Source organism: Macrosteles quadrilineatus, unplaced genomic scaffold (genome assembly GCF_028750875.1).
Source record: "Macrosteles quadrilineatus isolate MER2022 unplaced genomic scaffold, UCM_ALF_1.0 Scaffold_1__1_contigs__length_201487025, whole genome shotgun sequence".
Lineage (NCBI taxonomy): Eukaryota > Metazoa > Arthropoda > Insecta > Hemiptera > Cicadellidae > Macrosteles > Macrosteles quadrilineatus.
In genome coordinates, this window is record NW_026542594.1 from 60,565,094 (window position 1) to 60,590,358 (window position 25,265).

The 25,265-nt window shown below is 33.9% G+C and overlaps 1 protein-coding gene across 1 annotated transcript in view; it reads right to left on the minus strand.

Annotated features, from left to right (window-relative positions):
* LOC128983246 (aldehyde dehydrogenase 1A1-like) overlaps positions 1–17,058 on the minus strand; it is a 51,259-nt gene extending 34,201 nt beyond the window's left edge. Inside the window, exons 1-4 of the mRNA XM_054402480.1 lie at positions 16,823–17,058; positions 15,744–15,848; positions 9,683–9,784; positions 2,029–2,194 (exon numbers count right to left, since the gene is read on the minus strand). Of these exons, the coding sequence (XP_054258455.1) occupies positions 2,029–2,194; positions 9,683–9,784; positions 15,744–15,848; positions 16,823–16,858 (409 nt within the window). The 5' untranslated portion in view covers positions 16,859–17,058. The remainder of the gene's footprint in view (positions 1–2,028; positions 2,195–9,682; positions 9,785–15,743; positions 15,849–16,822) is intronic.
* Positions 17,059–25,265: the final 8,207 nt, after the last annotated feature.

Below are 25,265 nucleotides of genomic sequence, written 5' to 3' on the forward strand. Positions count from 1 at the left end.
ACAGTCACTTTGCCTGTCTGGGCTGCCTCAACTTAGGGTGGCGAGACCTATAGCCATGCTGCTGTCTACTAGTTCAGTCATAAAAAATAAAATACCCCGCCGCAGTAAATATGCAGGCTTAACTAATTTCCATTTCCCTGGTTGGATTTTCCTTTATAAACTAGGTTTGCTTTCAGAGAGGTGAAAGCCAGTTGAGCGGAACAAACGTGATTTGATATTTGTATAAGTAACTAAATGCAAAAAGGTCAATAGATTTATTTACTAATGCTGGTTTTAAAGATTAAAATTATAATAATTCAAATTTACCTCTTCGAGAAGTGTAAGGTAGTTTTGACCAGGAAAATATTACAGTAGTTGGAATCTGATATTAACATCCAAAAAGGGCATTAAAGTATGAAAAAGAGAAAGGAAATTTTATCAACATTTGAAATGACTGAATTGTTACCAAATAACTGTTTCACAAAATGCAGATTCCATTTTCAGCCGAGCCATTAAAATGAGGATTTGCCGAACAATTATTAATATTACAGAATAGTATATAATGATATACAACTTTTCACATTCCATATGTTAGTTTTGCTATGGTCAAAGATCCAAAACCAAATGTTCTCTTTTCTTTTGGTCAGTATGTAATAATTTGCTAGAATCATTGACTTTATATAAAGTCAAAGCTAGAATACTGTAGATGGTTTGTTAAGTTAAGACCATATGCAAGCATTTTTGAAATCGTTTCCCCGTTTAACCTTAACCAACTATTCCATTCCAAAAGATAAAAATTATATGGTGCAACACAAATAAACAACCCGATCACCTACCTATAACCTACACTTTACCTTCCTAATCTAACCTTACTTCAAAACACTTAATGTAGTCACGAATACTCATAAACCCCGACCTACCTCCCCACCTGCCTAAATTAGATCAGTTTTCAATCTGCGTTTTATCAATAAGTGTAATAACTTACTGTACCGTCGATGTAATTCAACTTAATATAACCTATGAGGTATTATCGGATTAAATACCGATTTCGATGCGGTTCGATATATCGCTTATTAAATCCTGATTTCTAACATTGGCTGTTTCTAATCAGCTGGCAACACAAATAGGTTCCCAAGAAAGTAGTCACCGGTCCGTATCCCTCCGCTCCTTGTTTATGCTCCGCGCATTGAGAAAGTAGTTCCGTATAATTTTTTGATTTTCAGTGAATTCCGCGCCTTAAAAAATGTTTTAACGGCATTTTCTTGTTTATTAAAATTATAGGAATGGTTTAAAAACGTTTAAAAGAAAAGTATAGAAAGTTCAGAAATACCTTATGATTCTCTTGTTTACATTTTTCTTGTAAACAAAAAAACTGTCATAGCTACTTTAGTCCCATAAGCCTAATGTTAAAAATTTGAAATTTTAAGTTCGTTTTAAATTGCATTAGCATTATCTAATTGAAATTTGTTTGTTTACAAACCATCTCATTATTAGTCTAAGTAGTCTTGTTAAGTTTGGCTGAAATGTGTTCAGCCGTTATTGAGTGATGGTGTTATATTGTTTGCATTGAAGTTGATCCCAAAGAGCTTCGCTCGCTCCGCTCAATTATCTGTTTATTCCCTATTTAAGTGACATTAAGTTTATTATTGAGTGTGTGGGTTTGATTCTAAAGGAATGGCAATAAAGTGTTTTATTTTTTGAAGTGTTAATAGATTAGTATCAAATATATACATTTGCCAAGTTTTATCAAAATATATCTATAAACAAGCAAAAAACAACAGTTTACTTATTCTCCAAGAATAACATACAAATTTAAATTTTCAGTTTATTGAACTTTTCTCTATACCGTAACAATTTGTGTACAAAAATGCTTCAATATAATAATATATTTGTTTTTGAGCCCTCAAAATTATTAAGAAAGAAATAGCAAAGGTTTATGTTTTGATGGTCAAAACCCCACGTTCACCCCGAAATATAATCGGGGGCACAAATAAGTGCACTATGAGTCTCTTAGGTCTAGGGGATTTTAAATAACTTCAAATGTCTTACCAACTGGGATAGTTTTGCCATAAATCTTGTCACACCAGCCAGCATAGTACTGTAAGGTCTTGATAGCGTTGTTCACCTCCCAGATTGCATTTTTAAAAGGTTTTCCGTTCTCCAAAGTGAGTAGACTAGCAATATGATCTGCATCCCTCTCCATCAACCCAGAGAGCTGGGGAACACAAATGAATCTATTTTATTTTTTAAGAAAAATGGGGACACAGAATAAAGAGTCTTTCTGGACATTGCTGTTACTCACTTTGCAGTAAAACTAAATAATACAACAGCAATTTGGAGTAGGTACCTAGGGCGTTTTGATGGCTTAGTACCAGCGCTTATATTTCTAGATGTGGTAACTGGACTGTCAAAAAGAATATGCCACTTGTTCCTGGATCTCATAGTTGCTTATATTCATCAAAGCTGTTTAAAAAGGGCAATTAATTAATAAATCAGCGTTTTGGGTCAAACTGACTTGCTGTAAATCTGTACCTAACACAGATAGCTTACTGGAGTATGTGCTGCTACCAGAGGAATAGGGCTGAAAGGATAAAAATGGTAATTAATAAGTTATCACCATTTATTCAAACTCTATGATTTTAACAACATTGTTAACATTACTGTAGAACACAATGCAAAATACGTTTACAGTTACTGTATGTATATTCCAAATTCTAATATATACAAAGTCAAACTTTGATCAATTCTCTTTCCGAAAAGACCTACACAATCACTATACAAGAGGTAGGGATAAAATAGATATTTTGCAGCACAGATTGGCAAAAACCAAACATTCACATAAATTAAATTGTATCATGTTTTTTAATAAGCTGCCTGAAGAAGCAAAATTAGTTTCTTAAAGTATTTGTAAAATTAAACTGTATGACTGGATTGTTAAAAATCCCTTTTACAAAATTGATGATTTTTTAAGTTGTGAAATAAATATTAGATTTTGAAGAGTAAGTTGAAATAAAGCTTTTATTTTCATGTAAGTGGCTATTTAAGTTTACTATGATAGTGGGTTAAATACCTTATTATTGCAATCCGATTATTGTCTTCACTCATTATTCGCAATCCGGAGGCTACTCACACCACAATGAAATTTAAGTTTAGATATTGTACTGTAAACACTGAATCACCTTGTAAGTATGTATAACAAATTATGTGTCCTATTTATTTTATAAAGATCAATGGAAATAAATATTTCTTATTCTTATGTTCTTTAAGTTAAAATAAAAAAATTACCGAAGAGAAAATTAGTTAGAGGCATCAACAAGAAAAACTATATTTTTGAAATTATTACTGTAGATGAACACAATGCAAAATATGTTTATAGTTACTGTAGAATCTTGAAGTAGAAATAAACAAAAAGCAGAGCAAATTAGATGTGTTAGAGGCCTCATAGAGAAACACAATCATTTGACAGTTCTTTCTTTAACGCTAATTTTTGTTGATGGTAAGTTAATGTAATTTCTTTTAATTATTGCGGATATTTCCCATCAAAAAGAGAAAATACTTTTCACTTAAAACACAGTGAACATTTTGTTTTTAGCGAATTTCCCATATGGGGAATAAGCTGTTACCGTAAGTCTCTTGGTAAGACCTGGACCCGAGACCGATTTTCTTTTTCGTTTTGAGGTCTCCAGAGGCCAAAAACATCACCCGTTCAAATTCTTTGGAAAAATCCTGAAATCGGTCCAAGAGCTAGAAAGCCTTTCCCCCTCCCTTCTCTCTCTGTCACAAATCAGGACCTTAACCAACCTCTTGACACAGTTAAACAAGAAGAGATCCTGAAAAGAGCGTTTGAACATATCTCAGAAGACTTGGATTTGGACTTAGTGAATGAGTGACACTGAAAGGCAAAATCTCGCATTGAAGCTCTTCTCCAACAGCAGCCGCAGGATGTTCCAGGAATAAACAACAACCCAGGACAAATTAGTGACATCTCAGCTTCATCTTCTATCCACGTAAGACTTCCAAAACTAGACCTGATTACATTTGATGGTTCTCCTCTACATTTGGTAAGTTTCATCAATTCATTTGACACAAGCATCCATCTGAATGAAAACATGTCTAACGTCTCTAATTTCCAATACCTTCTCAGTGTACTCAAAGATGAACCTCTAAATCTCATCAAATCTTATAATATAACATCAACCAATCACACAATTGCCTATCAGCTCTTCAGAGACAGATATTACAACCCTCAAAGGCTAACGACATCCTCACTTCATCTCAACAAACTAATAGGTTGGCCAAAAATTTCTTTTGCTTCAAACAATTTTGCTTCAAACAAATGTCTCAGAACCTTCCTAAATTTTTTTCTATGAACATACAGAAACACTAAATTCTCTTGACTGTGAAATCACTTCAAACTCTAAATCCTCATTTGTCCACCATACTTTTACCCAAACTAGATAGCGACCTTCTCAAACAACTAGAGATTTTTAGAAACAATCAAAATTGTGAAACACATTCTCTACCTGAAGTAGTTTAAATAATCAAGTTCTTAAATCAAGAACGTAACCAAATTGAAGACGCTCAGTTACATACTAGGTCTGCTGCAATTAATGACAACCATACATCAACATTTGAACAGAAACCTATTTCTCCTAATCCCTCTTCCTCTCAAGCACAGCAAGTTTAAATGATCTCTACCCCAACTCTATCAAGTCAACACAAGCTCAAAAAATGTGTTCTCTTTCCCCTGCTTTGTTTTCTCATCCACAATTCGCAGGATTTATTTTTGCCCTGTCCCTCTGTCTTTACAATAGACAATAGACAAAACAATAGACAAAGCTTTATTGTACATGACGCCTGATACAATAATTACAAAAGTAATTCCCAAGCTGGTACATGGTCAATTTATATCTAGGTTCCTTAATCTAATTATACCCTAACAAGAGTAAACACTATTCAAATTTATCTTTAAAAAACGTCTGAATTTTGTAATACGCTTTCTGGCTCAAAGTCTCTTTCAACTTATAAGTAAAATTTGATTTTGATAAAGTTCTGTATGAATTAGGTAAATGATTGTAGATTTTTAATACCATCTAAAGAGGCCCGGTTTCAAATTTTGTGTGCGAATGTTTGGGATATTGAAAAGTTTTGTTATTACTCGTTTTTTGATAGTTATGATTTATTTTATATTTTTTATAAAAGAAAGGATTTGCATGAACATACTTTGCTATTTCAAATATATAAAGAGATGGTAATGTTAAAATGGAATGTTTTTTAAAAAAGGTTTACAGCTTTTTTAGACTTCTGGTGAAAAATAGTTCTGAGAATGGACTTTTGGCAAGTGAACACTTTCTTGGCGTCTGCAGAGTTATCCCATAGAGTGAAGCCATAAGCCAACAAAGAATGAACATATGCATGATATACTGTCAAGCAGATTTCTAGAGGCCTGACCTTGGATAGAACACTCAGTGAATACCTTGTTGACCTTAATTTTTTATTTAGATGATGAATGTCGTCGGACCAACTTAATTTTGAGTCTAAATTTAGACCTAAAAACTTAACAATTTTTGTATTACTGAATGTGGTGTCTGTAACTCTGTTTCTGAGTTTAAATTGAAGAATATTAGTTTTACATTCATTTAATTTCAGACCATGGCTCTCAAACCACTCATTGATTTTTTTCATTGTGCTGTCAAAAGTTAATTTAAGTTCACTTAGTGTTTTTCTTTTTAAAAGAGCAGTTGTGTCATCGGCATACAATGTGAAAGCACAGGAATTTGTGGAAAGGCAAGTCATTAATAAATATAATAAATAATAAAGGCCCAAGTATGGAACCTTGCGGAACACCATGTAACGCTGGCCCAGTTAGAATAATATTTTATTGATTTTTTTACTACTATTGTGCGCTGCTTTCGATTGAATAGGTATGATCGTAATAATTCTAGAGCCATTCCCTCCAAGCCAATATTCTTCAATTTGATCAGCAGCAACCTGTGGTCCACACAGTCAAAATCCCTGGACAAGTCACAGAAAACTCCTGCAGTCAACTGTGACCGATCCAGAGCTTCAAGGACACTACTAATAAAAGTAAAAAGAGCATTATGTGTGCTTAGATTTCTTCTAAAACCAAACTACTCTTGACACAGTTTTGAGTTACATTCCAGGTAATTTGCAATTCTAAGATGAATAATTTTTTCAAAAATTTTTGATACATTACTGAGTAAAGAAATTGGTCTATAATTTTGAATATTATTATGTGTGCCTTTTTTTAAAATTGGTCTGATTTCAGACAATTTTAGCAAGTCTGGAAATTCGCCCTCACTAAATGATTGATTGATGAGTTTAGCTATAATATCAGAAATAATGTCAGCAGTCCATTTCAATAATTTAGTGTAATCCAGTAAATTTGTATTTAAATTTACTCATAGCGAGAAAGTTTTGGGGTAGTTTTGATTTTTTCCATTTCTTTTGTATTTCGGGGTGCTGAATACGAATCTGAGGTTTGCCAACAAAAATTCCTGACGCAACATTGACAAAAATGAGAAAAATATGGAAAAAATGATATTTTTTGTAATATTTGGCTTATAACTCTGAAACTATCAACTTTCCGTTATTAGACTATATTATAAAAATTAAAGTACACAAAATTTGCTACAAGATTTACCCCTAATGTGGTAATCTCCGATGAACCGTTTAGGCTCCAGATCTATTTGAAAATTGGAACATTTTGTGTTAGTTTTTAAATTTCTCCAATTATTCTGTCAATGACATATATTAATTGTATATGCCCAGGCAAAGGTCTTATATAAATCCAAAGTGTTAAAATTGATTAATTTTGTGTTACCGAACCGTTGGTTTTTTATTTAGTATACAGGAAAGTTACACAAACTGTTGCTGTTTAAATTATCCTCGTTTAGAGGGTTGTAATGAGGCAGGTTCTAGCAAAAATTTCGATGCATTATTTGTGAGCATTCTAGCTTGTTCATCTGCACATATAAAAAAAGGTTAAAAGTAAAAAAAATTACACATAATAAAAAGTAATACAATAATCAAAACTATCAAAATTAAAATAATAGCAATCTGTTTATCATGGAATATCGTATGCACCTGATGACGTGATATTAAGATATACGTTAATAATAAAATGTTATCTAGGCATATACTGTTGCTAAGCATTTACATTGTGTGTAGATTTTGTAGGTTGTAGGTCCTAGGGCGTAGGGCATAGGCCTACATGAGCGTGGTAAGGGTTAATTGACTTAAGATAGTCAATACGAATTTTGGCTAGAAAACTAAATCCAACATTGTCTCACTGCCCCCAACTTAAGCAGCTGCGTAGATATAACTCGCTTAGAGTTTACATTTACATTCGGGTGAATGATAGGGGGTGAACAAATTTGTATTGGCCTATGGTAACAGTGCCAATCACTCTAAGCCATGCATGCATCGGTCTTGAAATTTTACACAGAAAATTGTATAACGAGTGCCAATACGATTGAGGATGTACAATGGGCTGTGATGCTAGAGTCTAAGTAAGTAAGAAAGTAAGTATGGTACCAAACGCACATTCCTTTATTTATTAACTTGTTAAATCTACACACAATATAAATGCTTAGTAACAGTATATGCTTACATAACATTATTATTATTTACGTAAATCTTAATATCACGTCATTAGGTGCATACAATATAACATGATAAACAGATTGCTGTTATTTTAATTTTGATAGTTTTTTTTTTACTTTTAAACTTTTTTTAAATGTCCAGATGAACAAGCTAGAATGCTCACAAATAATGCATTGAAACGTTTGCTAGAACCTGCCTCATTACAACCCTCTGAGCGAGGATAATTTATACGGCAACAGTTTGTGTAACTTTTCTCTACACTAAATAAAAAATCAACGGTTCAGTAACACAAAATCAATCAATTTTAACACTTTGGATTTATATAAGACCTTTGCCTGGGCATATACAATTAATATATGTCATTGACAGAATAATTGGAGAAATTTAAAAACTAACACAAAATGTTCCAATTTTCAAATAGCTCTGGAGCCTAAACGGTTCATCGGAGATTACCACATTAGGGGTAAATTTTGTAGCAAATTTTGTGTACTTTAATTTTTATAATATAGTCTAATAACGGAAAGTTGATAGTTTCAGAGTTATAAGCCAAATATTACAAAAAAATATCATTTTTTCCATATTTTTCTCATTTTTGTCAATGTTGCGTCAAGAATTTTTGTTGGCAAACCTCAGATTCGGATTCAGCACCCCGAAATACATAAGAAATGGAAAAATCAATACTACCCCAAAACTTTCCTGGTAAAAACACAATTTAACTGAATTATTAGTGATGAAAGAGACATTTGGCACATTTAATATTTCCTTTATGTTGGAAAATTGAACATCAAGATATTCTGCAATTTCTTTGGGTTTATTTATCACCCTATCCCCAACATCAATTTCACTAGTAGTCTCCGTTTTTACTTTAATGCCCAGTTTTTTTTCACAACACTCCCCACATAGCTTTACTCTTGTTACAAGATTTAACAATAAAATTACTATTGTGCGATCTCTTAGCCTGAAAACCTACCTTTTTGAAAATTATTTTATAGTTCTTAACATAGTTCAAAAATGATTCTTGTCTACATGTTTTGGCCAATTGGTGTAATCTTCTTTTAGTCTCTGAAGAAATCATTATACCCCGAGTAATCCAATTCTCCTTACGTTGGTTTATTTTTTCTTTAATTAATTTCACAGGATAAAATTCATTCAGTGAAAGTGTAAAACTAGATAAAAAAGATTTGTAGTTGTCATCTTTCATTCCCTCTCTTCAAAAAAACATTTGAAAATTGTAAAAGATAAGTGTCTTGAGCCTCAGGAAACATGGTTTTAAAGCATGTAAGTCAAAAGCTTATTGCTTTAAATGTCACAAGCGTCATCACACCCGTCTCCACTGTGAACACGTCAAGAGGCCTCAAGATTCTACCTAACTCGACCTTCATCCACTCATGTATAAACGCCTCCTGTATCTCTTTGCTCACATGAAACCAGATCTGCCTCTTCTCAGCCTGCCAACACTCCATCCGTCTATCTACTCTCAACAGCTGAAATTCTATACTTCCCAGGATTGTTGACACCTCTCTGTACTCTTAAGACTCCTAACAAAAGATTCAGTGATTCTCTTCACTTGAGAGAATATAACTTCTAGTGGTATGCTCTATGCTCACAAGACCTGCCCACAAGGTGTTCTCTCTACCAATTGTGGATTTGTGAACTGCTTTTTGTTGAATCCACTGGGGATTCAAGGCCCCTGGTTTGTTCAGTAACCTTCAATTTTATTTTATGTATGGGTTTAATTGACTACTTGAATGTTTTTGCCTTCCAACATATGTTCTTAATAAAATTAAATTATTTTCTATTGTATATAATGTTGTATTTCATAAATGTTAATAAAAGTGTGTCTTTCTCTTGTAACCCAATAAGTGTGTTCATTTCTTCTTTCTCTCATATTCTCCATCTCAATATTTCTCCATTTCTCTACATTTTACCCCTCGGGTCCTTCGAACAATTTACCATTACCCTTTCTCATTATATTTCATTTTCTCTTACATTAACTTTACTTTCTTTAAATAATATTTTCCCTTCTGAACAACCATCCATTAGTATACTCCTACTCGGAATCATTCATTAGTCTTACCTTGTGGAGAAGACGGGCTCGTGCTGATGGATCGGAGGTTCTCCAGGCACTCTTGTGATGGAATGCTGCCTGGGCTGCCTTCACTGCTAGGTCTACATCCTCCTGTGCAACAACAATAGATCAATCAGTACTACTGTACAGCTAGAAACTAATTGCTACTGTGTTTCTTAGCGCTAAAAATCCTACTAGGACAATAAAGAAAACTATTTTATTACTTAACTAGCTGGCCCGACAGACGTCGTCCTGTCCTAGTGTGGATTTATGTCAAATGCTCGTTCATTTTCAAGATGAGTTCGTTCGCATGGCTCAATCATGTCCTGGTTAAAGTTCGTTCGCTACGCTCACTCACCATTAGGTTGCTAATTAGCTGTTGAAGTTCGTTCGCTACGCTCACTCACCTTTAGGTTGGAGCTCGTTCGCTGCGCTCACTTGCCTTCAGATTAGCTCGTTCGCTACGCTAACTCGCCTCCAGGTTGAAGTTCGTTCGCTACGCTCACTCACCTTTTGGTTGCAAGTTAGCTGTTATCATAAATTAAAAAAAAAAATATAGTGCTGCACCCTGTTGGTAAACCTATTAACTTTTTAATGCTATTGAACATCACAGAATCAGATAGTTTAGTTGAACCAGCTGTTAAGATTCTTTAATTACATTTAAATATGAGTACTCATAAGGTTAACATGGGAAACCCCAGAGCCACTGGGGCGGAGCCCTTTTGACGGATCTGCACCAAACTTCACACAAACCATCCTTGAATAATGCTTAATAATGCCTGAAAGTTTCATTACAATCTGTCGAGCGGTTTCGGAGTCCATAAAGGACAAACATACAAATATACAAACATACAAATATACAAACATACAAACATACATTGGATTTTATATATATAGATTTATAAGTCATTTTTTTATTATTTTAAAGATTAGTACCTGGGGACCGAGCTTTGCTCGGAGAAAATCATTCCCCCACTTTACGATGCCAGCCTTTACTACTTGCTTCACCATTTCCTACGTCATGGACATGTTTCCATCCCTTCTCATAGCATTTCAGTATTTTAATTGCAGATACATAAATCTAACTGTTACAATTGGTTTCCAGTTCCCAGACTCCACATTGCTCGCCTTTACTACTTCCTTCACTTCTTCCTACGTCGCGGACCTGTTTCCCTCCCTTCCCATTGCATTTTAAGATTGCAGATACTTTAATCTAATCCACATAAAAAGTTCCCACACTCCCGACTGCTCGCCTTGACTACTTCCTTCACCACTTCCTACGTCGCGGACCTGTTTCCCTCCCTTCCCATAGCATTTTAGGATTGTAGATACCTTAATCTAATCGTCATAAACAGTTCCCACACTCCGGACCGCTCACTTAACTACTTCCTTCACCCCTTCCTACGTCGCGGACCTGTTTCCCTCCCTTCCCATAGCATTTTAGGATTGTAGATACCTTAATATAATCGTCATAAACAGTTCCCACACTCCGGACCGCTCACTTGACTACTTCCTTCACCACTTCCTACGTCGCGGACCTGTTTCCCTCCCTTCCCATAGCATTTTAGGATTGTAGATACCTTAATCTTATCGTCATAAACAGTTCCCACACTCCAGACAGCTTGCCTTTACTACTTCCTACATCACTTCCTACGTCACGAACCTGTTTCCCTCCCTTTCTACGGCATTTAAGATTGCAGATACCTTAATCTAATCGTCATAAACCGTTCCCATACTCCGGACTACTCGCCTTTACTACTTCCTTCACCACTTCCTACGTTGCGGACCTGTTTCCCTCCCTTCCCATAACATTTTATTATTGCCAATATCCTTATCTAATCGTCATAAACAGTTCCCAAACTCCGGACTACTCGCCTTGACTACTTCCTTCACCCCTTCCTACGTCGTGGACCTGTTTTCCTCCCTTCCCATAGCATTTTAGGATTGCAAATACCATAATCTAATCGTCATAAACAGATCCAACACTCCGGACAACTTTCCTTTACTACTTCCTTCACCAGTTCCTACGTCGCAGACCTGTTTCCTTCCCTTCCTATAGCATTTTAGAATTGCAGATAACCTTAATCTAATCGTCATAAACAGATCCCACACTTCGTACTGCTTGCCTTTACTAGGCCTACAATGTATCTAGCAAACTTCGGTATAATCTTTGCTCAATAGTAGCAAGTGATGATTTCCCTTTTGTACTGGATTTGTAATTTGCTAGTATACTGTGGGTAGTGTGCTTATTATGAACACGTGCTACAACTTCAAGTCTTTTGTTTACTTTTTCCTTGTTATTTAATTCAACCAACATGGTTACTTAGCAACCCATAAGACTAATGTTAAAAAAATGTGACTTTCAGTTTCGTTTTTTGATGGGAGTTCTAACTGCATGAAGCTTGTTTTTAGGCCAAAAATAAACTATTTACAAGATTCGAAGAAAATCGTCGGAGCCGTTTTCGAGATCTTTCTGCATGCAAGCAAGCAAGCATACATACAAGCAAACATTGCTCGTATTAGAGTATAGGATAAATTAAAAGCTCCTATCCTCTACATTACATGTGCCTTTTGCAGGTTGATATCCCATGAAAACCCCTCAACCTATAGGCCTTTAAATTTCAGAGTTTGTGCTGAGTTTTGTTGTCAATCATCTGAACTTTTTCAAGTTTACATTTGTTTACATCAAAACATAAGGCCATGGTACAATTTTGTTTACATCCATACAAAAATGGGGTTATCATTACATTTGGTGAAGTTTTAGTGAACTCCAGAAAAATACTGTAATACCTAATGTTATTTGTATAAAATGTAAAGAAGAAAATTACTTGTAAAAGATTTGTGTTTTCATAGTATGTTTTATTGATGTTTTAGTGAATTCAATTAAAATATTGTTATGTTATTTGTTTAAAATGTAGGCCTAAAGAAGAAAATGACTTAGTACGTTAGATTTTTTGTTTTCATAGTATGTTTCATTAGTATTTGTAATTTTTCTAAGATGCCTCGAAAAGATCGCGCACACAATAATAGGACAAGGGTATACGCAATGCAAATAATAAAGATATGATGAGAAATAATCGTTTTCACTCTTATCAACTGCCCTTAGCCATGGACAATTATTCAGTAAATCCCCCCTCTTTTTGAACTTGGACTAATGAATCAAGTGTATAGTTTTTGTGATGCTTGATGTTTTATATTTTAGACACGCTTACTTTTTATGCATGATTTCATATTGTATTGGAAAAACTAATTACAAAATAATGTTCAGGTTTTGTTTGAAAAAAATTACAAGTCAGTGAGTGATAAGTTTATGATTATCTCGTAAAAAATAGAAAATTTTCTACCTAACTCAGAGAAATAAAAAATTGTAAATTAATTAAAATATATTATGGATTTTAAAGTCGCCAAATGAAATTTGTTGGGTTTTTGTATTCAGCAAATGGACCCCTAAATATTTATTGTTATAGACATATTGGGTATCAGTAACAGACAGTTGGGTAGCTCTTAACCTCTAGATGTGCTTCTAAATGGGTTTTTAAAATTCCACACTTTTGTGCTGAATTCTGCTGTCAATCATTTGAACTTTTTCAAGTTTACATTTTGTTTACATCAACATAGATGGCCATGATACAATGGTTGTATGAAAATCGCGCCCAGTGAAATCGACTGAGGAAAGTGTGCAAATTGCGCCCGGTCTAGAAATTGTCTACTTCTCGAGCTACACCTGCCCTTGAGTAAGAGATCTGAATAATGCTTTAGGTATTCGATCCTACTAACCTCCTCCAGATTTCTCTCCACAAACCTTATTATTGCAGTAACTTTACTACAGTTCGGTTAGTGTGCTACAGCTGATATGGAACATTCACGAACAGCCATGCATTGTAAGCCTTGTGCCCTCTACAAAAGATACTCGTATATTATAAAAAGAAAACATCCAGAAGGAACTGTTGTTTGGCGATATTCATAAAAACAATCGGAGCAGTGTCGAGGAATGCTTAAGACGAGAGATACCAACGTACTATAACTTTAAACGATTTTGTGGACCTCTGGACGACGCTCGCGCCTGGAAGTACGCAGATGGCTGTAACCAAAGCGAAGAAGAGAGCGTGAGAGGAATATACTCTGATTTGTACCGGAGGTATCGGGTGACCTCCATAATCGAGAATATAATTTTTTAACGGAGATGCCACTTTAACAAGTAATGGAAAAAATTGACAACGCTTTTTAAGCTAATTTTAAACACTCCTAAACCTCAAAAAATTTATTTTGTTTCTTAGCCACTCCAAAGCATGAATAAAAAGAGATAAGAATCCGTTTATTTGTTTTATCTGTAAACTCCTACAAAAATATCCTGTTGCGGCAAACCACAAAAAAATGTTTATGCAAATAAAATCGATTCATATACTTAGGGTTTTATATTTTTCACATGTTTTAGGTATGGTTGAACTTTTTGGACTCCAGGTGCTGGGCGCGATTTACAGGACACCGATAAAATTTTGTTTACATCCATAGCAAAATTGAGGACTTTAGCTGAAGTAACGGGGTGAGGTTCATAATGTCCAAATTTCACAAACTCCAACGTCTAAAATATTAAATAAGTTAAACAGTGCGTTTCATATTCTCCAAATTTCATAAACTCCAAAACTATAACTTTACAATAAGCACCGTTTCACAATGTCCAAGTTTCACAAACTCCAACGGTTATTTCACAAAGTCCAACGTTAATATATTAAATAAACAGAGTGGTTCATAATGTCCAAATTTCATAAACTCCAAAAATATAACTTTAAAAAATACTTACCGTTTCACAACCTCCAAATCCAAATTTCACAAACTCCAACGACTAGGATATTAAATAAACACAGCGGTTCATAATCTCCAAATTTCATAAGCTCCAACGGTACAGTCTCTGCCAGAAGTCGCTGCAGAGGTTGCCTTGGTTTACCGTGGTAAATTCAATTTGCACATTAGCCTATGTTTTAACACATAGTTGAGTCACACAGCTAAGTGTTCTTCAGTCATTAAAATGCACGTATAATCAGTAGTTGAGCGGCGGCGGACGGTGCCTGCTATCTGACCGTGCCAATCACTGTAGAGACTTCTGGCCCAGACTGTACAGTTGGAGCTTATGAAATTTGGAGATTATGAACCGCTCAGTTTAGTTGGTATTTAAACGTTGTTGTTTGTGAAATTTGGACATTGTGAAACGATGATTATTTGAATGTTATAGATTTGGAGCTTATGGAATTTGGACATTATGAAACGCTCTGTTCATTTAATATTTTAAGCGTTGGAATTTGTGAAATTTGGAGTTTAAGAAACGCTCCCAAATAACGTAGCTTACACTTATCCAAAGGAGTTTTTTTTATGCATAAGTTCGTTTCACTTTTTTCATGATTTTATATTAGCCTATATTGGAAAAACTAATTACAAATTTAGACTATGTTGAAGTTTTGGTAAAATAATTACACGTCAGTGATAAGTTTATGATTATCATGTAAAAATACATAATTTTTAACTTAACTCAGAGCAATAGAAAATTGTAAATGAATTAAAATATATCACAGATTTTGAAGTCACGAATTGACGCTGGCTGCTAGTTTTGTGGAAAATAAATACTATGTTGACATAATCGATATTTACTCTTAAATGAAATGTTGTTTAATATTTTTCTTGGCAAATACTCATTTGAACAGGATACAAATTAGAATATTAGCATTTTTAGTTTCATTCCCTTTACCCTTATAAAAAACACAAATTTAGCTAAACTAGTACAAAAAAAGTGCTTTGGTCCAGATGAGTGTTGCTGTGTGTTGATCTTGTTAGCTCTGTCTTAAAAATGGATTTTTAGGACATAAGTTTTTCTTCAAATAAACTATTTTCTTTAGAATGTCCAATCCTAGTGACCCAACAAGCAACTACATTGAGCGGCATTTCAGCTTTTGACTTTATTTATCTTTCACCCTAGAGTGAAATAAATTTAATTTTTAGACCTTTTATTATTATTTATTAAACTTTATTACACAATTAAATTTAAACTGAAAATGAAGAAGTACTAATAAATGCTTGCCTTGTCTCCCTCTGCCACTGCACAGATCTTATCTGCAGTTGAAGGGTTGAGAACTGGGAAAGTTTTCTTGCTAACAGAGTCCACAAACTCGTTATTGATGAAGTTCTGAAAAAAGTAAAAAATATTAATAAACCGCAAAGTGTTGTGTGGATTCAGAAATTTAAACTGTAATTCTTGAGGTATGGTATGTATTGTGATTTGCTTGGTAGGAATATCATTGACCTAATGTTATTTTGGTATTCTGATGACTGATGAGATTGCTTTGGACTGCTTTGCTAAGGCTTTAAAATGAAACCCATAAAAATCTTCATAAATCTGAAAAAACTATAAAGTTTTCAATTTCATTTTGACACTTCAGTCAATGAACAACAAATTTTAACAAATAAAATATTATAGAAATCCTACTCTACAACAAGCAGTTGTACGGACATAATTTTATTTTATTCCAAGGATTTTAACTGTTTTTTTCTTTTTTTTTATTATATGTGGTATTTTGCCACGAGAAATCGATTGGAGTTGGTCACAAGGCCGGGAAAATCCAGTTTCCGCCCTACAGCCCTTTAAAGAGCCTAAGTTACCTTGCCAATACCTTTTTGTGGCTGCAGTTAATAAAAACAGCTGATACAGGTTATTTTGATTACAACCTAGGTAATAAAGGTGTATTGAAGTGTTTTCTTTATATCATATAAAATGTGTTTATATTAAAACCCTACGGTACATAATAAATATCTTTAATTTAGCTAATTGAGCACTTATTTAATAGACTTAATGTTTAGTTCAACAAGGGTCTCCTGGTACTGGATCAGGATAATAAACCTAGAGCAGAACACAAAAAAAAAAAACAAATAAAAAAGAATAAGTTGGGAAGACATCAGAAAAGAAACTATTGACAATAACAATTGCAGGTAAATTAATAGTTTTTATAGCTTTTAAATGACGCCATAGATTAAGTAAAACTATCTATCTTACAACAGGAACTACAGCTATATAAAGGTTTTATGGTAACTTAAACCTTGTCTAACTCCCCTGTACATGATATCTACATGTTACACAGTCACAGTGTAATGTTTATCAGTTACCTGGATGTATTTGACCGGTGGGTTACGTTCGGGCATGTTGTAAAAGGGATCACTTCCGTTCAACTGAGCCGAGAGCCGAGAATACCACACAATGCTGTTCTGTTATCAGGTAGACTGCAAGAGGTCGTCAGGTCGGTGTCAGAGGCTCGACTGGCTCCTCACATCTACACATTTAGACCGCCTCGTCCTCATAGTGGCCGTGGGACGCTATGTCGCTATGTTTTCCTGGAGGATATTTTGTTGTTGACTATGCGGTGACGTCGCAGTGTACTGACGTAGCGCGGGTAGACAGTGGCAAGGTTGTGAACATGGAAAGTCCTGTCCCCGTGATTTATAATGCACATATATTTTATCCTTTCCCTTCGAGTTTGATAATTAGAATTGCATTAGAGTGGGACATTATCAATGTCATCATTCTCCTCAGAATTAGGAGGTATTATATTTTTAATATTTAAAATTACAATAACACTGACCTATTGCTGTTTCGGTATTTTACTTTCGGTCTTGAGCATAGGTAACTTGAAATAACAAACAACCATTTTATGTTATGAAATTGGACATATTACTTTTTATAGTTACAACTTTGTTGTAACACAACTCTGTAAATAAACTGATAAAAAAATAACTACCTAGTTTTAAAAGTTACATTAAGTTTTTTTTTTTATTTTTCTCAAAATACAATGACAACACTTTGTGAAAACTACGTTATTAGTTATCAATTTTCATAAGTTTACTCGGACTAAATATAAATTTGGAAAGCATTTACGTGAACCAAGTAAAATAATGGTCATTGTATTTTAAATATAACTATTTATAACTATGATCCCCGCGGACTGAATGTCAAGCATTTATCAGAGAGTTGGTAGACTGAAGTATCATATACATTGTGACATTTACGTGGTTAGTGTCAACTGATGTAGCCTCCCAAACATGATACAATTTTATGGGCTTTAACAAACTTAATTCGTCTATTTATGCTTTGTAGTTTACGGTTGTTTTACATATGACAATAGTATCACTGATATCTAATCCATACATAAAAACAAACTCACGACACTCTAAAAGGATATTTAATATATTTTAAAAATTATATAAAATTGACATTAATACACACTTGAGATATAAACAAATAGATTTTAAATATATTTATTCATATGTATTTAATATATTTTTGTGCTACTAGGGACCTAATATTATTTTAATAGATTTAATTGAAAACCAAATCAGGCAAATGGAAATTCGCTTAGTCTGCAGGTTTGCTGCGGCGTGGTTATTAGAATATCGCTCTCACATATGAACTAAATTTCTACGTTATCGTAGTACTGACTCGTCATACGATTCGCACTGTATTAACTTTGTGTTTTCTATGGTTGTATTCTAAATATTCTATTATGGGTTTATTGAAACATTACACATTTAGGCCTATACGAGTCAGTACGAACTGACATAGGTACCTACGCTTCTAAACGGGAAGAGGACGAGGAGAATAATGATATTCCTTTAGTTGATCTGCCGTATGAAATGGCCACACATATATTATTCATTTTAGAAACAAAACTTAATTCAACTATAATAGGCACTAAGTGTGGTAAACACTTTTCCTACAGTCACCCGACAAAGTCGGCTTCCTTGTACTGTTTATAGTACATAAAGCTGCTAATTGCTGCATATTTATACTTTGTTGTACGTGGTTTATACTTTGTCGGACGGTTTATACTTTGGCGCACATCAGGATTCCAACCAAACAACACAAAACAGCGTGGTTTTATAATGCACGTAATCCGTGTACGCTTGGAAATAGGTTGGCAACACTTAAAGACAATAATACTATGATCAGCTGATTGACTATTATAACTACGATTTAACCTGTCATTTCGTGTGTTATAGTTTATGTTCTATTTTCGTTCAACGCTTGGTTTGAACATAACCAGAAGTGTAGTACCTATTTGAAAGATGAATTATAAGTGGGCCTAACATGTTTAAAAATAACGAACTCAGTGAAAGTGATTGTGAATATAATGGTAGATCAGAAATAGCAGAAACTGAAAACATGTTTCATTAAACCTGTTACCTGAAAATTCAAGAAAGAAGTATGAACGAGCATACGAACTGATTTCCTCTTGGCGCGTAAAGTAAGAAAGTTACATAACTGCCAGAACATATTTTATTGGCATATTTTGAAGAACAATCTACTTGTTTATTATGTGTTTATACTGATTATTACTGTTTATACCTGTACTCTTGAAAATTAGTAACACTTAAAAAATACTACCACTATAATCAGCTGGTGCAGTATTTCCCATTCCGTTCATGAATTGGGTTTAACCTAACCTAAAAACGTGTTGTATAGTGTTTGAACACGTATTTATTTTATACTAGGTGAAATCGACGGTTACTTTCAAGGCATATGCTAATTCATCTAACTGCGATAAATTGGGTGAAATTATACATATTTTGAGCATTTAACATTGTTTGAATATTAATAAGTGTAAAAATAATAATAATATCAATTGCGTTAGTTACCAAATATGGTTGATCATTCAATGAATAAAATATTTCCCATACTGTAGGCCTACGTCATCGGAGTTGTTAGTATGCTATCTGGTATCCCTTCCTTTGGAAGAACCTTTAAATAGTATTAAAACTGTATTGGTGGATCTTTTGTAGCTAAACACTTCCGTGGTTTCATCAGTGCGTAATGCAGATTAATCTTTGATTTTATTTGAAAAAAAATCTGTTGGGAAGACTCGTTCTAACTTCAAAGGGAGGTATATCCGTTACAGTGTAAGTTTGATTTTTCCTTTGTCGCGTCAGTTCATATCGTACTTTTGTGCCAATAAATAACCCTCTAGCACAGTTTTGAGAAATTGGTTGTGGGGTTACTGTTAAGGCTGAAATTCCTTGACATGGGGGATGTCAGTTAGTTGTCTCAGCCTTATCAGTTACATAAAGTTGTCAATATAATCTCTCTACGAAATGTTAGGTGTAGTTGAATATACTTGAAGTGAAGTTGGCTTTTATTCTTGAACTGTTAGGAGCCTCCTCATTAATATGGTCGTGCAGTTTTATCGGCAACAAATAATGCGAATGACATAAAAAGCAAAAAATAATTTAAATTGGCTGATACGTAAATATTGACGTTTACATGCATTGTTAATCAACGTATCTTATAAAAGATGATGTGATCTAGTTTAAAAGGAATATGACCTTTCTGTCATGACAGTAGTTGTTTAAATAGTATTTACTCATTGGGCAATTTTTACAGCCAAAATATCGTGTTATTTTCAATAATGTTACCAACGCAGTGGGCTACGGTCCGTAATATAGGCCACTGCAAATAATTTGTCAAGATAGGTACTATTTTAGACAAGGTTTCTGTGTTTGGATGTTATTAGAAACGGTAAGAGCACAATAAAATTCTTTTGTAGATGAATTTTCTGTTGGAGAAATATAAGCCGAATTATAAATGTCACAATGCGAGTGTGTGCATTGTAACTCTATTATATAGATTTTTTAGGCTGCTGCTCAGTGCACTTTAAGAATATATATTTTAGAGATAAATTAAATGGTTTTTGTTGCTGAGTAGCGCTAGTAAACATACACAACCCTTTTCGTTAATCTAATAACATTCAAAGGCTCTCTAAGAGTTCAAGTTCTTATTTGTATACATATCTATATTATGTTTTCACTAAGCTGAATGAATACATCGAAGTACCCTCTCTGAAAAGTCTGCAGTATATTGCAGTTTTCCAGCTTAATGACTTTCTAAATCATGCACATATTTCTACATAAATATTGTAAACTTTTTTATCCAGTTGCTATATTTAACAAAATATGGACACGGCTCAAATGGGCACCGTGCCCTTCTGCACTTGTATTATTTTGTATTGGATATTTGTATATTACGCAATCGAAGATTTTCCAATGATTGAAAGCATGTATGACAATAATCTCATGAACCTACGATGATCTTTCTAAAATAATATGATAAAATATAGGGAAAAGGTGTGAAAAATCCAGACACCAACCTGTAAATAGATATAAGATAGTTCAATAAGAAACAATTGTTAGAGTTATTGTGATTAAAGTATTTTCCACTGATTTCGTAATGGAACTTTATAATGCAACACATGACATGATATAGAAGAAAATCAATTTTAAAATCGGAAAATAACATTAAAAATACTACTTTTGGACTATTCAGTAACTCCCAATAAACGTGTGCTGTTTAAAATACAATTTTAAAATTAACAGATGTTTTATTAAAAAGTATTATCCACATGGCCAAAATGTAAACAAATCTGTGGAGGGATTTTTAAAGGCTTTTGTGGCAGAGCCCTAAGAGAATTTACTTCGTTTTCCTTTTGATAACTCATCTGCAGATCAAGATCTTTCTTTGGACACATGTACCAAGTATCTATGTCCAGCCGTTCTCTCAAATTAGTGGAGACAAAGTTTCCAATTAAATATTTAGATTCTCCCATGTTAATCTTATGGGAGAAAACTCAACTTTGATGGAAGTTCCTGCCCAAACTAATAAAGATATCAAAAAACGAAAAACACTTTGCAAAACTACAGATCAGGGCAATTCTTTTGACACTAATCATAAAAATCGGTCAAAAAATGATGGAGGAGTTCTGTTCACAAAAATCGGCTTAGCGTATTATACAGGGTGATTTTTAAATGAGTCCCCCCCCTCCTTTTTTCTACATTTTTTTAAGATATCAACTCCGGACCACGTCAGATCATTGTAAAGTAGTAAGTACTTCATTTTGACTGGGTATAATTTTTTAGCCGCCATCTTGGATCCGCCATATTGTATACAAAGTTTTTTTCAAATGTAAAGGTAGGGTTGTGACCCATTATTCCAAACAAGAATTTTACGCTGATTACAATGCCGCAAATAGTTTAAAAAAAATCTTGATCCGTCATAAGTTATAAGTCATAAGTCATAAGTCATTTATTTAGCCAAATTAACCAAATACAATCAGCGTTAGCCATGTCAAAATAAACTAAAATACAAAACTTCTTATGTAGTACATTTTTATAACTATTTACAAGCGGTTATGACTACCAGCCAAAAAATCCCGGACGCTGTAGTAAACCCCATTCAAGAGCAGTCTCTTCACTGCTCGTTTGAAAGTCTGGTGATCCTGCTCGGTCTTCAACCCCAGAGGAAGGCTATTGTACAGCTTTGTAGCGTTGTACTGAAAATGATGTTGGAAGAATGAAGTTTGGGGATGGGAATGTTGTTAGTGTTTCGAAGAGAATACTGGTGACAAGAAGCAACATCAAACATTTCAAGATTCTTTTTTACAAACGACAGCGTCTCCAAAATGTACAAAAAAGGAAATGTTAAAATTTTATACTGCCTAAAGATTTCCCTACAAGATTGTTTTTTTGAGAGGAAGAAGATTACTCTTATAGCCTTCTTTTGGAGACGAAACAATAGCAGAGTCCTTTGGTTTTCACTATATGATATGATAGATATGGAAATACTATGCCATAGTACGCTGACAGAAGTACCTCAATACCAGCCTTTTGTTTCAGAGTTCGAAGAACAAAAACCCCAGTGGAGACTTTGCTGGTTACACTTTCAATGTGATGGCGAAAGTTAAGATTTTCGTCCAATATCAAACCAAGAAACTTAACATTTTGGGACGAGGTCACAACTTTGTCCTCTAGAAGAATGTTAAGACCACAGTTGTTTGCTGACGATGACCTATTTGACATGCGAAATTTCAACATATGAGTTTTCTCTGCATTTAAAATCAGCTGATTTTCATAACACCATTGCAGAAGACTATTTGACTCTAAAAATGCCTTTAGTTCCAAGGATTCCATAGATGCACTGGAAAGAGTGAGGGACGTGTCATCGGCAAATAGGCAAGTCTTAGATAAGCTGACACTTTTAGGTAGGCTGTTAATGAAGATAAGGAACAACGTGGGACCCAATACGGACCCTTGGGGCACTCCTCTCTTGATCAGAGCTGTAGGCGAAGAATTCCTTTTCAGATAACCAACCCCATCAACGTTGGGTATGGAAACAAACTGTTTTCTTTCCGTCAGATAGGAAGCAAACCAATCAAGTGCCTTTCCTCTGATTCCCAAGTTGCACATCCTTGTCAAAAGTAAATCATGGTTTACCATATCAAATGCCTTGCTTAGGTCAAAAAATATGCCTGTTACATACTGCCTGTTGTCCAAGTCTTTCACTATTCTATTTATTAAGCTAAGGATAGCACTTGTAGTTGACTTATTTTTAAAAAATCCATGTTTATTAGGGACAAGTAGTTTATGGATTTCAAGGAAGTCATATAGTCTATTCAAAACAGCTTTTTCAAAAATTTTAGATATTGTAGAAAGCAGACTGATGGGACCGTAAAGTTATAAGGACTTTTTATAACTTTATTTTTAGCCCATTTAATCATTGTGCATTTACAAACTAAGACCATAATCTCAAAATAGTGCTAGATAAAGATAAGTATACACCACCATTCATTGTCGACCTATTTTCACTTGGTTATGACGGATGTATTTGTTTCGGCCGCCATTTTGAAATGTGACAAATTAATTTAAATATGAAGGTGGTGTTGTGACCCATCATTTTGAACTTCTTTTTTTATGCTGAATCCAATGTTGCAATAAGTTTTTCATTTGCATTTTTGGTTTTTGAATTATTGAAATTTTAAATAAGATCATGTTAATATTTCATCAAGAAAGCTTGATAACCAAAAACGGATTGCGGATTAAGAAATGTAGAAAAAAGAAGGGGGGGGCTCATTTAAAACTCACCCTGTATATATAGATGGTTTATAGTGAATGCAGGAACGAAAAATATAATGTGTAACACGAGTGCAAAAGGCCTTTGCTGCACACGATATCATTCCGCACTCTCCTGCGGCTCGTGCGTAAACATTGCTCTCGTGTGCAGCAAAGTGCCACTTTGCTCACTAGTTGCACAAATAATAACTATTATTTGTTTATATTTAGTTAAGGGGTTTCAGTTTCCTACGCAATTATCAGTGTACTAGTGGCATCGATCTGTTTTTTTCACGGGCCACAGTAGTCTTATGATTTAATTTGAAACGATAAATCCATTTAAAAGTGTGGACCAACTCATTTGCTAAACCAACTTAGACTATATTTTATGTCAATAGGTAAAAATATAACAACATACCTTAGTGTAGCAACAAAACCAATTACTCAGTTTATGGTTCATGAAAAACATGTTTTACCATACTTATCAATTTAAAACTATATAAATTATTACATAGAACACTGAGAGCAATATTCCGTAACAATAACTACATTGTACTAGTGTACCTGTTGCTCGAATTCGAGCAAATGCTAAGTATTACAGACGTTATTTTAAAACGAATAATAGTCATAATTTCTGATGACTTTAAAAGATTTATAATTAAAAGATTATGGAAATACTCAAGATGTACATAACAGATCGATATAATCAACATTTCTTGTAAATGTCTTATCATTTTTCAAAAGCAGATCTTGTTTTTTAGTGTTTTCTAAAAATAGCCTTACTCCCCATCACATTAGGCTGTCCATAATAGCAAATATAAATTCTAAAAAAAATCATTATTTCTATTTCTTCTCCTTGGTGGTGTTCTATGACTTTCCTATGTTTCCATAGTTTGCAAATCGGCTCTTTCAATGATTACTAAGAAAATGCAGTACAGAGTGTTAATTCAGTTTTCTTTTTAGTATATCAAATTATCCAGGCTCCCTCGCTTTTAGCGAATTTCCCTATAGGGAAGTAGCTATTACCGTTGGTCTCATGGTAAGACCTAGGCCCGGGACCGATTTACTTTTTCATTTTGATGTCCCCAGAGGTCAAAAACACCATTCGTTCAATTTTTTATATATCTATATATAGATATATATATATATATGTGTGTGTGTCCATCCGCACGATAACTTGAGTAATTTTTGTCCGATTTTGATAAAATTTGGTTTGAAGGTGTAAGGCGGGATAAACTTGAATGAGTTTGCGAACCAGCATGATCGGACTATGTTAACGGGGGTTTATGGGGGGTTTTATGGGGTAAAAATAGGTTTTTCCCACTTTTGACCCTTAAAACGCAAAATTTCACAATTTCTTTCTAAACCATTTTGTAGAGCTTAAAAAAACAAATAATTTAGTATATTGAAGCATAATTATGCGCCTAATTGTTACGGAGAAAATTCAAAAAAATGTTAATTTTAAATTCCCATGTTAATCTTATGGAGAATAAGTCAACTGTTATAGTTTGCTTGTTTATGAACATATTTTGATCAAATTTGGAAAATACATTAATTTCTTACTAAACTACAGTACCTTTTAACATTTTACATTAAAAAAACTTGTTTACCCTCCCTGTTGCAGCAAACCTAAGTACTCATTAAACTAATTCTGTTTAAATAGGGAATAAATGTGATATTT